Consider the following 16,935-nt stretch of genomic DNA (forward strand, 5'->3'; position numbering starts at 1 on the left):
GAAGGAGACCCTCAGGGTTATACAGTGGAGGAGGTAGAGAGAGAGGAGGGGAGGGGAGGGGAGAGGTGGGGAGGGGGGACGGTGGAGGATGGGAAAGGCAGCGGAGCACAACAGACACTAGGATGGCAATTTGTAAATCAATGGATGTGTAACTGATGTGATTCTGCAATCTGTGTATGGGGTGAAGGTGGGAGTTCATAACCCACTTGAATTAAAGTGTGGAATATGAAAAAAAAAAAAAAAAGAAAATACAAGGCCAGTGGCTTCACTGTGAACTTTATAAAAGATTTAATAAGAATTTCCGTGATTCACAAATGCAGAAAATAGATAACTCAGAATGTATCACCCATAACTTAAATTTTTAGAAAAAAAAAAATCTCATAACATTGGGTGAGGCAAACTGTTCTTAGTGATGACACCCAAATCACAATCCATAAAGGAAAATAGGTGACAAATTTGATTTATTAAAAGTTTTATAACATTTCACTTAAAATGATAGCATTTAGTAAATGGAAGACAAACTACAGATCATAAGAAAATTTTTGCAAATCATGTATCTATTAAAAGGATTGATATCAAGAATGTTTAAAGAATTCTCATACTTCATTAAGAAAACAAAGAACCCAATTTTAAAATGGCAAAAATTTGAAGATTTTACCAAAGAGGATTTATGAACAGTTAACAATTAGCACATGAAGAGATGATTAACATCAGCAGTCATTAAGGAAATGAAAATCAAAACTACAAGATACCACCAGAGGCCCACTGGAATGGCTATAATTTAAAAAATTAAAAAAAAAAACAGCAAATTTGGCCAAGATAGGGAGAAACTGGAATGCTCACACATTGCTGGTGGAAATATTATATTTTACAGCAAAACTGGAAAACAGATTCAACAATTTATTAAAAATTTCAACAAACTTATCATTACCATCTAACAATTCCACTCCTCTAAGTATCTGCCCGAGAGAAATGAAAATATATATCCATGCAACAATTTTAAATACACATTCATAGCAGAATTATTTATAATAGATAAAACTTGGGAGGTAATGTCAATGTCTATCAACTAGTAAACAGATAAAATATGGTTTGTTCCTAGGATGAAATCTATTCAGCAATAAAAATAAACTAATACATGTGACAACACGGATGAACCTCAAAAACACTATGCTACATGAAAGAAGTCAGATGCAAAAGACTCATGTTATATAATGCCACTTGAATGTAATGTCCAGAAAAGACAAATCTATATAGATATGAAGTACAGATTAGTCATTATGTAGGGCATGGCGGATTAGAACAGAAACTGAATGCACACATGCATGAAAAATCTTTCTGGGGTTATGCAAAATATTGTAAAACTGAAAATTATACCTCAATAAATTTTTGGAAAATTTAAGTTAGATCTAGAAAGTTCAGGTGGAAATAATTTCCATATATGTGGAAACCAAGAAATTAGAAAAGACCAGCTAGGGAAAACAGTAGAAAAAAATTACAAAGCCAGAGCCTAGACTTCAAGAGGCCTCATGAATTTCCACTCTGGCTGCTCTTAGAACCCACATCTAACCACATGGAAGCTAACCTAGGCTGGGCTGGCTTACTGGAAAGTGAGAGATCATGTGGAGGTAAACTGTTGAGTCAGCCAGAAGCTGACCACAGACATACCACTGTGCACCTGCCGTGATGAGCCACACCTGACCAAAACAGAACTGCCCAACTGGGCACAGCCTAAACTGCCAACCACGGGAAGTGTGAGCTAAATGGCTCATGTCAAAAAGCACTAAGGTTTAAATGGTTTGTTACAAAACAGAAGCTGAAACACTATAAAAGAGCATTGATAACTACTGAAAAACTCAGTGAATGAAAAGGGTGCATTTTATGCAGCTGCCCAATCGACAGGTCTGCTAGGTACAAGAAGAGAAAAGCAGTCAATGAATTGACCCAAATCTGCCAAAGTCACCACGGAAAAACTAATTGCATGGATGAAGAGAGAATAACAGTGAATGGTTTTCTATACAGGTGATCTAGGGGTCTATACTGAGCAATAAGGCAAGTGAAGTCAGAAGATGCTGACAGGCTGAAATTCATGAAAGACAATCTGGTCCTGAGGAAGGTAAAGACAGTTAACCCACTGCTATAGTTTGGATCTTACGTATTCCCCAAAAGTCCATGTGGTAAAGGCTTGATCTCTAGTATGACGCTACTGGGAAGTGGTAAAACTTTTTAAGAGATGGAACCTACTGAGAGGTCTTTGGGTCATTGGAGAAGTGCCCTCAAAGGGACTGGGGAAGGAAGGAAGGAAGGGAGGGGAGGAGGGAGGGAGGGAGGAAGGAAGGAAGGAAGAGCTATAGATACAGATATCAAGATAAGAAAAGTTGCCAGGTGTAGTGGCACACAAGATTGGCAAACTTGGCAAGACCCTGTCTCAATATAAAAATTGCTAAAGATGGATGTACTCAGTTGTAGAGCATCCCTGGGTTCAATCCCCAGTATAGTGGTGGCAAGATGGGGGTAAGTATTTACATAAAAACAGAAAGTTCCCCTTATATCTAGGCTTTCTTGTCCACTTCCCTCTAAACTAGTCAAACCATTTGTATTTTGTGTGGATATATTTTACAAATTTATTTCACATTTATGGATGTGTACAGATCTCTCTTTTTAAAAAAATTATATAAATAAGTCTAAAAGAAATGTAATGAGCCAGGTATGGTGGCACATGCCTGTAATCCCAGCTATTCAGGAGACTGAGGCAGAAGGATTACAAAGTCAAGGCCAGCCTGGGCAACACAATGAGACCCTGTCTAAAAAAAAAAAAAAAAAACTAAAAACTAGTGATGTAATGTAACTCAGTGGTAGAGCATTTACTCGTCATGTGTGAGGCCCTGCGGGTTTAATCCCCAGTACCACAAAAAAGAAAATGTAGTGAAACATTTTTTCAGTCAAACCATCAAAAATGTCATAGCTATACTGTCAGGCAGTGATTTAAACACTTAAAGTGATAGCAAGTTTTATAGGAGAAAAAAAAAATTCCCACAAGTAGGTAGGTAGGGGACAAATGGATTGATTTAAAACTAATTTTTACTGAGATATAAAGTACATACAATAAACAGCATCCATATAATGTGGCAATTCTTAAAGTATGGTTCACAGCCCATACTTTGGGATCCATGAGATTATTTCAGGGGTCCACAAGGCAAAGAACTATTTTCATAATATTGCTAAACCATCTTAGTATTGACATTCTTTGTGAATTTTAGTAAGTTGTAATTTTCAAGGAATTTTCCCACTTCATCCAAGTTGCCATTTTTAGCACAGAGTTACAGTATACTCCTTTAGCCTTCTAAACTCTGCAACTGCTATAGTTATAGTTCTCTTTTACTTTTATCATTTTGTAACAGTGATATCATCAGAATACCTAGAAGTTGAGAAACTTGGTTGATCCTTTCAAAGAACCAACTTCAGCTTTACATTCTGAATTACGTGTCTTTTCTCTAACTCTGCTCTTAGCCCTTTGACCCCCTTTCTACTTACTTAATGTTTACTTTGCTTTTTCCTCCCTAGCTTCTTTTTTTTTCCTTTTTTTGAGAGAGAGAGAATTTTTTTTTAATATTTATTTTTTAGTTCTCAGCGGACACAACATCTTCGTTTGTATGTTGTGCTGAGGATCGAACCTGGGCCGCACGCATGCCAGGCGAGCACGCTACCACTTGAGCCACATCTCCGGCCCTTCCTCCCTAGCTTCTTAATGTTGAGCCTTTGTTAGCTGATTTTAGATCTTTCTTCTTTTCTAATAAAAGCACTTAAAGTTACTTGTTTCCTTCTAAACACTGCTTTGGCTCTATACTGTTTCCATTATCATTTTGTTCAAAATATTCTCTAATCTCCTTTGTATTTTCTTTTTATTTATTCTAATTTGTTATGTATGATAGCAGAATGCATTTAAATTCATATTATACATATAGAGCACAATTTTTCATATCTCCTATTGTACACAATATAGAGTCACACCATTCATTCGTGTCTTCATACATGTACTTAGGGTAATGATGTCCATCTCATTCCACCATCTTTCCTACCCCCATGCCCCCTCCCTTCACCTCCCACCCCTTTGACCTATCTAAAGTTCATCTATTCCTCTCATGCTCCCCGCCCCATCCCCATTATGAATCAGCATCCTTATATCAGAGAAAACATTCAGCATTTGGTTTTGGGAATTGGCTTACTTCACTTAGCATTATATTGTCCAACTCCATTCATTTACCTGCAAATGCCATGATTTTATTCTCTTTTAATGCTGAGTACTATTCCATTGTGTATATATACCACATTTTCTTTATCCATTCATCTACTGAAGGGCATCTAGGTTGGTTCCACAATTTGGCTATTGTGAATTGTGCTGCTATAAACATTGATGTGGCTGTGTTCCTGTAGATTGATGTTTTTAAGTCCTTTGGGTATAAACTGAGGAGTGGGATGGCTGGGTCAAATGGTAGTTCCATTCCCAGTTTTCCAAGGAGTCTCCATACTGCTTTCTAGATTGGTTGCACCAATTTGCAGTCCCACCAGCAATGTATGAGTATGCCCTTGCCAGCACTTATTGTTGTTTGTCTTCATAATAGCTACCATTCTGACTGGAGTGAGATGAAATCTTGGAGTAGTTTTGATTTACATTTCTCTAATTGCTAGAGATGTTGAACATTTTTTCTTATATTTGTTGAGTGGTTGTACATAATCTTCTGAGAAGTATCTGTTCAGTTCCTTGGCCCAGTTATTGATTGGGTTATTTGTTATTTTGGTGTTAAGATTTTTGAGTTCTTTATATACCCTAGAGATTAGTGCTCTATCTGATGTAAGTGTGGCAAAAATTTGCTCCCATTCTGTAGGCTCTCTATTTGTGTCTTTATTCTTAGAGTGCATTTCAGGTCAACACTATATAGTGAGGCCTTGCTATTTATCCATTTTGATAATCTCTGTCTCTTAACTGCAGTATTTAATCCATTAATATTTAACGTAGTCATTGATATGGTTGGATTTACATCCACAATTTATGATTTATCCTCAGTCTGGGTCCTCTGTTTTTGATTCTGTGTTCCCTCTTTCCTGACTTCCTCAGATTATTTCAGTACATTTTAGAATTCTATTTGGGTTCATCTACTGGCTTTGCATTATTTTCTACTATATGCTTTGTGGGGGAAAATATGCATCCTTAACTTTGCATTCTACTTAAGTTGATATACCACTTTAGATAAAATGTAAAACCTGTAGTCATGTAAGGAATCCATTTACTCCCCACCATTTTCAAAACTATACTCATCAAACATATATATTTGTGCATTAAACAACTTATATGTATAAAAGAAATTAAGAGGAAAAAATGGTATTTTAATTTACCTTCATATTTTCCATTTATGATATTCTTTATTCAAACATGCAACAATATTTCTCAAAACTATTTGAACAGATTACCAACCACACCACTTGGCCCTGACCTTTTCTCTTAATGCTTGGCACAAATGTGACTATCAACAAAACATAAATTCACGCTTTGGAAACAGATGGCAGTAAGGGCTATAGAGTGAACTGGTTATAAAGATAATCAGTACACAATTCAATATATACTTGGATGGATTTTTAGATTACAAATTGAAATGAAAACATTAAATTTTTAAAATTTCTGTTCAAAACTCTCCAAGTACGAAAACCCTTTCATTATAAAAGAATGTCACAGGGCTGGGGTTGTGGCTCAGTGGTAGAGCACTTGCCTAGCACATGTGAGGCCCTGGGTTCAATCCTCAGCACCATATAAAGAAAATAAATAAAACAAAGGTATCAAAAAAAAAGTCAAGGTATATTTTCAACTTATTTTTTAAAGTGCCTGAATCTGTATCCTTGAAGCAAACAAAGGATTTTAACTAAGGCATAACTATGAGTATGTGTAAAGCAAAAAATGACAAGCAACTGTCTCTTTTCCCCTTAAGGAAAAGAAGGACACTTGACAAAACCCATGAGAATGAAGAATTAAGCTGATGTATAGAAAAACTCAAATATTACCTCATTCAGCCAACTTTTGATCTTTACTATGGGCCATACACTGAGCTATAAAGAGGCCATTCAGAGTGCCTTCAAGACTCTCATAATCTTATGAGGGAGACAAAGAAAGAAACTCAATTATTATTAATATGGAGAGAGCCAAGAAAGTTTCCTCATAGTCAAGGAGTTGACTATGACTAGTTTTCGAAAAAAGAGCAAGAATTAGTCTTTGGTACTTGAGTATTTTTTTTTTAAATTCTGTTAGAGGTAGGTGGAAAAAGATTAGAAAAAAAGGTTTTCTCAATTTGAAATAACATGGACAAAAACAATATTCCTAAAAGGTCATGGTCCACCTGGAGAATTACAAGAAATGTGGACAAACAGTAGACTAGACCTAGCACAGAGACATCACTATAGTGATCTCTCCAATGCTATATTACGATGAATGAAATCTGTTACCTTGAAGGAATGGTAGCTACTAAAGGATCTTCAGCAGGGTGGCAATATGGCTTATCCAACCCTCTCTTCCTTGCCTACCTCTACTGCAGATCTTACGATGATAAAAGCTCACATAAACAGCATCCTTTGCAATAAGAGGTGCCTTGTAGTTCTGCCAGAAGAGTAAGCAGAAATCTAAATGAAAAACCTCTGGCACAGTGGAGCATACCTATAATCCAAGTGACTCAGGAGGCTGAGGCAGGAGGATCACAAGTTTGAGGCCAGCCTCAGCAACTTAATGAGACTCAGCAACTTAGTGAGAACAGGTCTCAAAATAAAAAATAAGAAAGGGCTGGGACATAGCTCAGTGATAGAGCAACCCCAGGCTCAATCTCCAGTGCCCACCCCCGCCCCCAAAAAAAGCATCTGGCAAAGCTTCAGGTCTCCTGATTTATATTCCTGGCTATCTCTACCCTCTTTCCTGCCTCAAATTTAGGTATGATGTCTAGAAATGTGCCAGACACCTTGCAACTTTAAGGGAACAACCAAGACTGTCCCCAATGTGCCAGCAATGAGATGGCAGAACTCAAGTGAAGCCTGCAGCCAACTTTAAACTTCTTGATGTGCAAAAATATAGATCCTTGTTTATTAATAACCCATTTTAAATTTAGTTTTCTATTATTTGAATCTAAATGTCTCCACAACTGGTAAGAGTTTTAAGAATTAATTTGTACTTTAGAATGATCCTTATTAAACTAGAGTGGACGGATCATAGAGAGGATTCAGAGACTTGTGCAGAGGTTTATTAAAGGGCTTGAGCTAATGCATCTCCGGTGTAGATAGTAAGGAAGGCTGAGTCCAGAGATATTTAAAAGAGAAGACAGGCCAGCATGGGTAAGAGAGCAGTCTCATATACCTTCTAGATTTCTAGTTTGAGCAATGGTGGAGTGGCCAGTACAGATTTAAGGGTAGTGTCAGTTTCCAAAATAGAGGCAGATATGGTATAAGACTGATAAATTTTGTTTGGGACAAATTCAGTTTGAGATGCTCATGTGAAATAAGGAAAAAAACAGCTGACTTCGAATCTAGAGGTCAAGAGTGAGGTCTCAATTTGAGATGCTAATTTTTTAAAAATATTTTTTAGTTCTAGGTGGACACAATATCTTTATTTATTTTAGAGTAACCATTACATGGGGATAAACTAAAGAGCATTATGGTGAGATCCCAGAAGTAAAATTTGGATAGGCAAAAATGAGGACCAGCAAATCTAAGATAGAAAGATTAATAGTTACCTAAAAATGAAGGGTGAAGGAAGGAAGAGATTAGAGGTGAGGGGATAACTGCTACAGGCGTGGGGCTTATTTTTGGAGTGATGAAAAGCAAAACTTAAACTGCAGTGATGATTGCACAACCTTGTGTATAAAGACTGATAAAACCACTTAATTATACACTTTAAATGGATGACCTGTATGATAAGTAAATTATATCCCAATAAAGCTGCTTTAAAAGAAAAAAGTAAACCCTTGCTAGGCGCAGTGATATATGCCTATAATTCTAGCTATTTGGGAGGCTGAGGCAGGACGATCTCAAGTTCCAATCCAGCCTGGGTGATTTAGCAAGGTCCTAAAAAACTTGGAAGACTGTCTAAAAATAAAAAGGTGTTGGGGCTTTAGCTCAGTAGTAGAGCGCCCCTGAGTTCAATCCCTAAAATCAAAAAAAGAAAGAAAAAAAAAAAAGTAAGCTCAAACCAGGAGTATCCAATGCAGGAACAGAAGGAGACAGGGCCAGGAAAGGACAGAAGCAGGGATTAAAAGGGTATTGTCTAAAAACCAGGAAAGTAGTTCCAAAAAGGAATGCCAGTAACTTCGGGGGCTAAAGCAGGAGGATCGCAAATTGCAAATTCAAGGTCAGACTGGGCAGCTTAGGAAGATGCTGTCTCAAAATAAAAGAATAAATAAAAAGAGCTAAGGATGTAGCTCAGTGGTAGAGCCCCACCACCACCACCACCACCACTGGGTTCAATCCCCAGAACCAAAAAAAAAAAAAAGAAGTCATCAGTAGCCAACAGCATCAAATACTAGTAGTAGTATATCAATTAAACCAAAGATTGAAACATTTGACTTAGCAATTTAGAAATCAATGGTGAGCTAAGTGTGAGTGATTTTAAGTAGCAGCAGCAGAAGCCAGATAATGTTATTGAAGAGTAAATCAGAGGTGAGGAGTAGGATGTAACAAATGAAGGGCCTTTATCAGACAACTTTTTTGGAGAGGGAGGTTTTGTGTTGTTATTTTCAATAGGAAGCACATATGATATTTATACATAAGGAAAAGAAGCCAGCAGAAAAAGGACAATTGACAATAAGGAAGAAAGAGACCTCCTTCTTAAAACATCCTCCAAGCAACTGGAAGAAAGCAATTCCCAACATAATCACACAATAATATCATGAAGATCAGATGAATTTTCCATTGGCTTGAGACAAAAAGTTAAGATGGCAATTAGTTTGTAGGGACATGAAACTTGAGCCATTCCTTGATGCATTTATATTCTGAGTTGGGAGACAAAGGTTACTGGCTAAGGGTGAAGGCATAGATTTGAGCAGCAGAAGGAGCCACCACATAAAATAATTCTCATGGGAGAGGAATTTTTAAGGAAGAAGTTGAAAAGTTGATCTACACATTTCAGATACTTTTAAAAAAGAGTAATCTATTTCATAGCCAATAATAATGGTCTTCTAAAGGAAACCAGTAGAGTAGCCCGCAGGAGATCAAGGGGAGAGAGGAAGGGGAGGTACTGGGAATAAAAATGACCAAATTAGTCTATGTGCAGGAACAAACATATTATGATGAATTCCACTCTTATGTATAATTAAAATGCACATAATAAAAATTTTAATTAAATGAAGCTTAAAAAATATTCCTATATATAATGAACTACTTACAAACGTATTATACTCGGTGCTAACCACACTAAACACATTAGAAAGCTGTCACAAACTCCTCAACAAACGGTGTCTGAAGTCAGAATACAACCCAACAATGCCTGATCCTGGAACCTCAACCACATGGTATCAAAAGCTGAACTTCAGAGTGACCAGAAAGGCACTAAACTGTTCATTTTCTCAGATTCTCCAAAGCATGGGTCACTACTTTTCATTCTCCCTGAGAACAAAAAAAGAGTGTTCAGGCTGTTTTTTTATAGTAGTTAGAAAAGAAGTCAAAAGGTGATTTTCACTTCTCTTAAAAAGGCTCATGGTAGGCACCATCCTAAGATGTTCAAATAAAATAATGATATATCAAAGCTTTTTGCCAACTGTAAAACAATATACAAAAATTATTTTTCTTGTAGCTGGCACATACTTATTTCCAGCTCTACATTCCTTCATGCAATCTCAAGACTCCTGTCTTCTAACATATTGTTTGCACACTGAGATCTGAAAACAGGCATGTGCTTTCCAAATCTTTGTTCTCATGCCATTCTGCCAGTCTCGGAGTTTGCTCTAGTTCCTGCTCAATCTACCCAGGTAGTTACTAGCTCACCTTAAGGCTTCAGGTTAAATACCACCGCCTCTCAGAAGACTTCTCTGATCACCCCAGCTAGATGCAATCATTTCACCAGAACTATTCCAACACTTCCTTTTCTATACATAATTTGTTACTTGGTGTTTATGCTAATTATGCATGCATTTTTTTTCTTTACCTACTATAAGCATCTGGAGGGGAGGAACCATGCTTTATATGATGCCTTTTCAGTATGATGCTTTAAACACAGTAGAAACAGTCCTGAAAGGGCTTCAGAGATCCTTACCTTACCAGTGAGAACACAAAGTCTAAGTCTCAGAAACTCTAAGAAAGACTTGACCACGGTTGATAGGAACAGAGCTAGAACACAGAACCAGAATTTTGAACTCCTATACTTAAATACCTTTCATGATACCAGTAGTTATTATAATTTGGCTTCTATTTTGCAATCCAAATCTCATCAAGAGAATCATTCTTGAGCATTAAGGTTAGACAAAGACTCAAACTTCTCTGAAAAAAGCTTTTATTTCACATTGAACTGGCTCAGATGAGAGCCTGAAAAGGGTTGGTGGGGGTGGGGAAAATTCTTTTTCATTTTTTCTTTTTTGCTTTCAGCTTTCAGCAATTCTGTTTTGCCACCTTACAAAGTAAGGGTTAATTATCCTGTAGTGCTGAATCTGGTGTAATAAGCTCTAGGAGTAGGGTGAATTTCTTTTTCTTACATATGTATTGGCTGCACACTTGCACACCCAGCTTCTGATGCTCTCATCACATCTATGACTCATAGTTGGAAACAGCACAGCAGTTCAGTTACCGTAACAGAAGAAACCAGTAACTATAAAATTTCAACACTGATACTGGGAATGACCTAGCAGTAATCGCCACTAAGGGCAGGGAGTATAACTCAATCCTTTGTTAGCCCTAGGGTCTAATACAAGTGTTCCTAAAGAAAAAATTAATGTATTTATTTTGAAAACAATTGGGGTACACTAAATGAATGCCATACTATAGTGTGCAGTTACTACTTATGACTGACTTGATTAGTATAAATCAATATAGACCTAGAATTGATTTATAATATTATTTATAAAGATATTATTTATAAAGATAATCATAAAGGATAGTTCAAGGGGCTGGGGTTGTAGCTCAGTGGTAGAGCACTCGCCTAGCTCATGAGAGGCCCTGGGTTCAATTCTCAGCACCACATAAAAATAAACAAATAAAAGGTATTGTGTTCAACTACAACTAAAAATAAATATTTTTAAAAAGAACAATTCAATAATAAAGTATGTTTGCAAATAAACCCACCACATTGTGTGATTTTTTGGTCACATTTTTCAAAAATTTAAACTTGTATTTGAACTGCTGCTTTATGCTGGTGCTTTTGTTTTTACAACAAAAATTGTACATATTTGTGGGGTACCATGTGATGCTTTGGTATTATATATACATTCAAATCAGGAAATTCTTACAGAAAAATGCAAATTTAATGAGAAACTCTGAAATGTGACCATTTTTCTGACTATGGTTTGGAACAGGGACACTCTGAGAATATGATGAGGCCAAAAGGACTTGGGTGAACCATCCAGGACACCTTGGATTAATAACGGGGAAAAAACTAATGAATTTGCCTATTCAGTTTTATAAGAAAGATCCACCAAAAACTCACTCAACTTAATTTCTTTTATTGAGAATTTAGAGTATATTTCTCTATGGGCTATGAATTATACAGTTAAGCACCACAAAACAGACAAAATATAGACAGGCCCTCTTGTTTTAGTCCTTATCTTGCTCTGTGACTCTTCAGGAACTGCTTGAGTTAATTCTACTGGTTTCTCTGCCTGAAACAGGAAGTAAAGATATTTACCCAAATCCTGGTAGAGGAAAAACACACTCTTCTCCCTCCTCATATCGAACAAGGGTTCCCTTATTCTACTGAGCTGATGAATGGAGATCATTTACCAGTATTCACTCTGGGTATTCCCAAAGGGCATTATAATTGTCTTCATTCTTTGAAGTACTTCCAACACTCTTTCTTATAACCTAGTGGTACCTCAATTGCCCATATTACTTTCTGAAATTTCCTTAAAATCAGGACTGTCATTGCCTCACTTTCACCCCAGGAATCTAGGGTGATAGTTTACCACTGTTTAAAGTCACAGCATAAAATATTATAAATCGTCAGAGAAAGTACACTTCTTAGATACTAGAATTCTAGAAATGAGAATGAACAATTGGTTTCTAGACTGTATCCCACATCAATGTGAAATCACTTCTCTTTATTAGCTGTTCAGAACAAAACAAACACAACTATCCTGTACAAGGTTTTTTCTTTTGTCTGTTTCAAGGGTTTTTGTTTGTTTATTTGTTTTCTTTTCTTTTCTTTTGTTGTTGTTTTAAACCCAGGACGACTAAACCACTGAGCCACACCCCCAGCACTTTTTATTTTTTATTTTGAGACAGGGTCTCACTAAGTTGTTCAGGCCCTTGCTAAGTTGCTGAGGCTGTCTTTGAATTTGTGATCGTCCTGCCTCAGCCTCCTGAGCCACTGGGATTACAGGCATGCACCTCCATGCCAACTACTATACAAGTTTTGATAGGCAAATACAAGACACATGTTTCTACTGGTCCTTTTTAATCTGTTGGTTTCTGAAATGGGGTTATACTGTTCAGGCCTTACTAGATAGATTAATAATTTCACATTCTCATATGCTATTACTAAAGTTTTAAAAAGTCAGTAATGATCAGTTTGCAAGCATGTGAAAATAAAATGAGTTGATATGGCTATAGATCAAAAGTATTCTATAAACATGTATATTATTTACATCTAGCTTCATGAGGAAGAAACTGAACTAAAGAAACGTATCTATTATACACTTAGCAGAAAAAAGCTGGAGCTCCTCAGATGAAAGAAGTAGCTTTTTCCCTAATGTGGAGCTTCCCCAAGATAAACTGAGTCCTGATGCTATGACTTTTCCCCTTTTCTCTGACTACTTGGGAAGGAACCCACTGAAATTCCCTGTCCATTTGGATTCCTGCTTAGGCATGTGAGTAGCAGAAGCAATATCCTCTATCAAGCAAAGAAGCGAATCACTCACTGAATTTCTAGATCTGCTCAAGGGCTTTCCCAAAGCTCTTTAATGTTTCAAAGTGAGTCAGCAGATCCTAAACTCATTTTCCTCATTTGACCATGACAGAAAAGCTGAAAGTGAATTATCTACTTACTAAGATTGTAATGAGAAACAGAAAGCACTAACAACTCAGTTCAACATGATTATGACTTGTCAGAAAATCCAAACATTCTCTCTGATAATAAAATATTTTGCAGCAGCTGCTACAAAGAAGAAGAAGGAGAAGGAGAAGAAGAAGATTCATCGCACTACTCAAAGTCTAACATTTCTAATATACTAGAATCCAAGTAAATGGAGATGTATTACTTGAGGAGAAAAATCTTATAGGAAATGGCATTTTAATAGAAAGAGAAAAGAAAAAAAAATCTCTGCTTTCCTTAAGGGTAAATGTTCCATTTGTGATAAACACTGAGCAGTAATGAAATATGACATGCTTATGCAACTCAGTCTCAGAATTTTTATTTATAATACAGCATTCATTGACTAGTTTATCAAAGAAACTTATTGATGAGTATCCCATCAATAAATTAAGCTAACACTGCATTTAATTTTCTAAAGGAAAAAAAACCTTTCCAAGCTGGGCGTGGTGGCACACGCTTATAAACCCAGCAGCTTGCCAGGCTGAGGTAGGAGGATCCGAAATGAGAGCACCTCAGCAAAAGTGAGGCGCTAAGCAACTCATGAGACCCTGTATCTAAATGAAATACAAAACAGGACTGGGGATGTGGCTCAGTGGTTGAGTGCCTGAGCTCAATCCACGGTACCAAAAGAAAAAAAAAAAAAAACCCTTTCCAGCTAAATCCATTTTATTATAATTAGTGACTTACATTTTAGTACAAACTCCAGGGCAATTTTCAAAAAATTGAAAATTTTTTGGAAGGATCAAATAAGAGCAAAAATTCAGCAAATGTTGAATTCTGAGAATATGCATTTTTCTTTTCTGTAAAACTCTTTGATTTCTGTTTTCAGGAACTAGTACCCATCAAGAGATTACTCTATTCATTGGATAAATATTTCTTAAGAACCCACTATATACAAGGCACTGGGCCAGGCACTGGGAGTGCTGCTCTAAACAAGAGACATGGTCCCTGCCCTCAAGGAGCTTACAGGCTAAAAGATGAGACAAAAATCAGATGCACACAAGAATCTTAAAATATAGGAATCTGGTGAAATAAGTTAAGGAATTAAACATTTATTAATGAGTTAAGTAACTAGACATTAAACCACTGACCCCAACTTTCCTAATCAATTACAAGCTCAGAACAAACTTTTAACTGAGAAAAAATAAATAAGATATAGTTTGATTTCATGTTTCCTGTTTGTACTTTAGTTGAACTGGCTGAGGACACTAGCCTTAGTAATAATAGCCTCAGTGTAATAATCCATAACAGGAACATTACTCTGTTTCTTTCATTTATATGCATGGATCTGGTGTTGACTTTTCCTAGTCAAAACTCTACATTCTGATATTTGCATCCTGACCACTATTTACTTTTTTTGCCACATCTGAGTTGTTCTGTTGAATTAATCAGATATTCAAAAGCAGTTGCTTAACAACAAACGTGGTTTATGTTGTACTGCATAAATCTGAAAATGCTTGAAAATTTTACAAACATATACAAAACATAATGATGGCTACCAAGTGCTGAATCCCTTACTATAAACTAAATGGACATGTGTTGTTTTTTTTAACATAATTTCTTATAATCTCCCCACACACAACACTGCAAAGTACTAGTGGCCCTCCGTTTTACAGATGGGAAAACTGAATTCAAAGAAATTTTTCCAGCACCACACAGCTGATTAGTGCAAAGCCAGGAAAAGAACCTCTGATTCTCTGACAAGTCAACTTACTCTCTCAAGAATCCTACATTGGGAGGGGTTGGGGTTGTGGCTCAGCGGTGGCACACTTGCCTAGCATGCGTGAGGCACTGGGTTTGATTCTCAGCACCACATACAAATAAGTGAAAATAAAAGTCCATCAACAATTTAAAGAAATATATTTTTTTAAAAAAGAATCCTACATTGGGCACAGAATTCTCACCTTTAGGGCTATACGCAATAGAATTACTGTACAAGATTATACTAATGTTATACTAATGCAGTTGAAGCCTTTAAGCAAGCAGAATCCAATAATATATCTGATTAGCAAATTGAAATGTGAAATAACTTCAGGTAAATGGCAAGTAAATGGAGGGTGTGTGACTACAGAGGCTTTGCTAAGATGAATAAACTGCATCACATAGCAACCTCCAAGTCTGGCTATGTGGAACTTTGCCAGAAACAGAAAAAAAAAATTATTTTACACTAAGTGGGAGGCGGCCTGGAAACTCCTAAAGAAATGCTGGATAAGAGAAAGCTCTTGATTTTTGTTTTCTTCTATCCCCAGGGAAGCTGGCCCTACTGCAGTCTAACCTAATCACAGTGTCTGGGTCATCTGCTCTAGAGGAATGGTCCTCTTTTGATGCAGCTAGTATAAGCATGTAAGCACACATCATCAAGGAAATCTCCATCACCACCACTGTTATTTTGCAAAAATCCTCACAGATAGCTTTATGAAAGAATAAGCATGCAACCCTGAAAATGCAAAATGAAATGCACATGAAACAAATTCTGCACTAACCTCCTAAAAGCTTTTCTCTGTCGTTTATCCTACTGCACAACTACAGATATAGGACAGCACCCCCAAAATGCTTTCACCTCAAATTAGGTTGTAAACTAAGCTGATATCCCTCCGGTAGCTTAGGGGCTGCCTTTCCTCCTCTTGTACAGTAACTCCACCACACAAAAATCTGTTAAAACGTTCACTGGCACTAATGTGGAATCACTTAAAAAGAAACATATCACTTTGAGCTTGGGGGCAGCATGCTCGCCATCAATGTCCTTCTTAACACGCATATGATTAATATTGGTACTCAGGAAAGAGAACTTCTTCTGACCTTGAGCGTGCGCGCTAAATAAATTACCTCAGAACGAAAGTGGTGAGATCTGAGAACCGCATCTGGGGAAAAAAAAAGAAAAATGAGACTTCATTTAACTCCTTGTTCTTCAACTGCCGAGTTACTAATGACTTACCTGTGAGACCAGATTCAGAAAAGCACATTGCAGACACCTCGAATTCGGTGGGTGCATTGGGATAGGGAAGCCGGGGGTACTGGGCCATCTGTCTCTAAGGGATTTCTCCACAAGAAGTTTCCGGGAAAGTTTTGGGGCAGTCGGGGAGCCCCGAAATCTCCATGCCTTACTTTTTTACTCCCTAAGCTCAGGAAAATGATCGGTAAAGGCCAGACTGCCCCGGACCTCACTGGAAATATCCTCAGGGCTTCAGCAAACTCAGACTTTGATCCGTTCCTCCCCTGCCTGCTCTCTGTATCTTGGTGGTTATCAAAATCTGGAGGAGTGGAGGGTGGAGGTGAGGGCAAAAGGGGCAAGGGGCATTAAATAGATAAATGTCAGCTTGGGGAGTGGGTAATGATGGGGGTAGGAGCGGCGAAGGAGGGAGGAAGTCGCGCTTCATTTGTCAAATAGGCTTAAATTCTTCCTTTTAGCCCAAAGAAACCCGTCGCAGCGTGTCTTACCTCGGCTTCTTGAACGACCCGAAAAGACCGATTTCATCGGATGCCTCCCTTTCTGGAGCTTGCGGTGCCAGCAGCAGAAGAAAACGATGGTGGCGATGGTGCCCAGCAGAAGCAACAAGAGGAAGAGGGCACATTGGATGCTGTAGGGTCTCAGCAAGACGAGGAAAGCGGCGGCGATCATGATGCGGGCGAGGCGGGGGTCGACTCAGCGGCGGGGCTGGAGGGCGGCGGCACAG

General features: G+C 37.5%; 1 protein-coding gene across 20 annotated transcripts in view; it reads right to left on the reverse strand.

The window, feature by feature from the left end:
- The window catches only part of Dst (dystonin), a 436,897-nt gene extending 419,962 nt beyond the window's left edge, over positions 1–16,935 (reverse strand). For 11 of the 20 annotated variants that reach the window (XM_048805564.1, XM_048805566.1, XM_048805540.1 and 8 more), the window contains exons 1-2: positions 16,700–16,921; positions 16,061–16,122 (exon numbers count right to left, since the gene is read on the reverse strand). In XM_048805564.1, coding sequence (XP_048661521.1) covers positions 16,061–16,122; positions 16,700–16,880 — 243 coding nt within the window. In that variant the 5' untranslated portion in view covers positions 16,881–16,921. Of the gene's footprint in view, positions 1–16,060; positions 16,123–16,196; positions 16,300–16,699 lie in introns of those variants that run through there. The other 9 variants (XM_015487875.2, XM_048805541.1, XM_048805534.1 and 6 more) reach the window with 7 other exon arrangements.

Source organism: Marmota marmota, unplaced genomic scaffold, assembly GCF_001458135.2.
Source record: "Marmota marmota marmota unplaced genomic scaffold, marMar, whole genome shotgun sequence".
Taxonomy (NCBI): domain Eukaryota; kingdom Metazoa; phylum Chordata; class Mammalia; order Rodentia; family Sciuridae; genus Marmota; species Marmota marmota.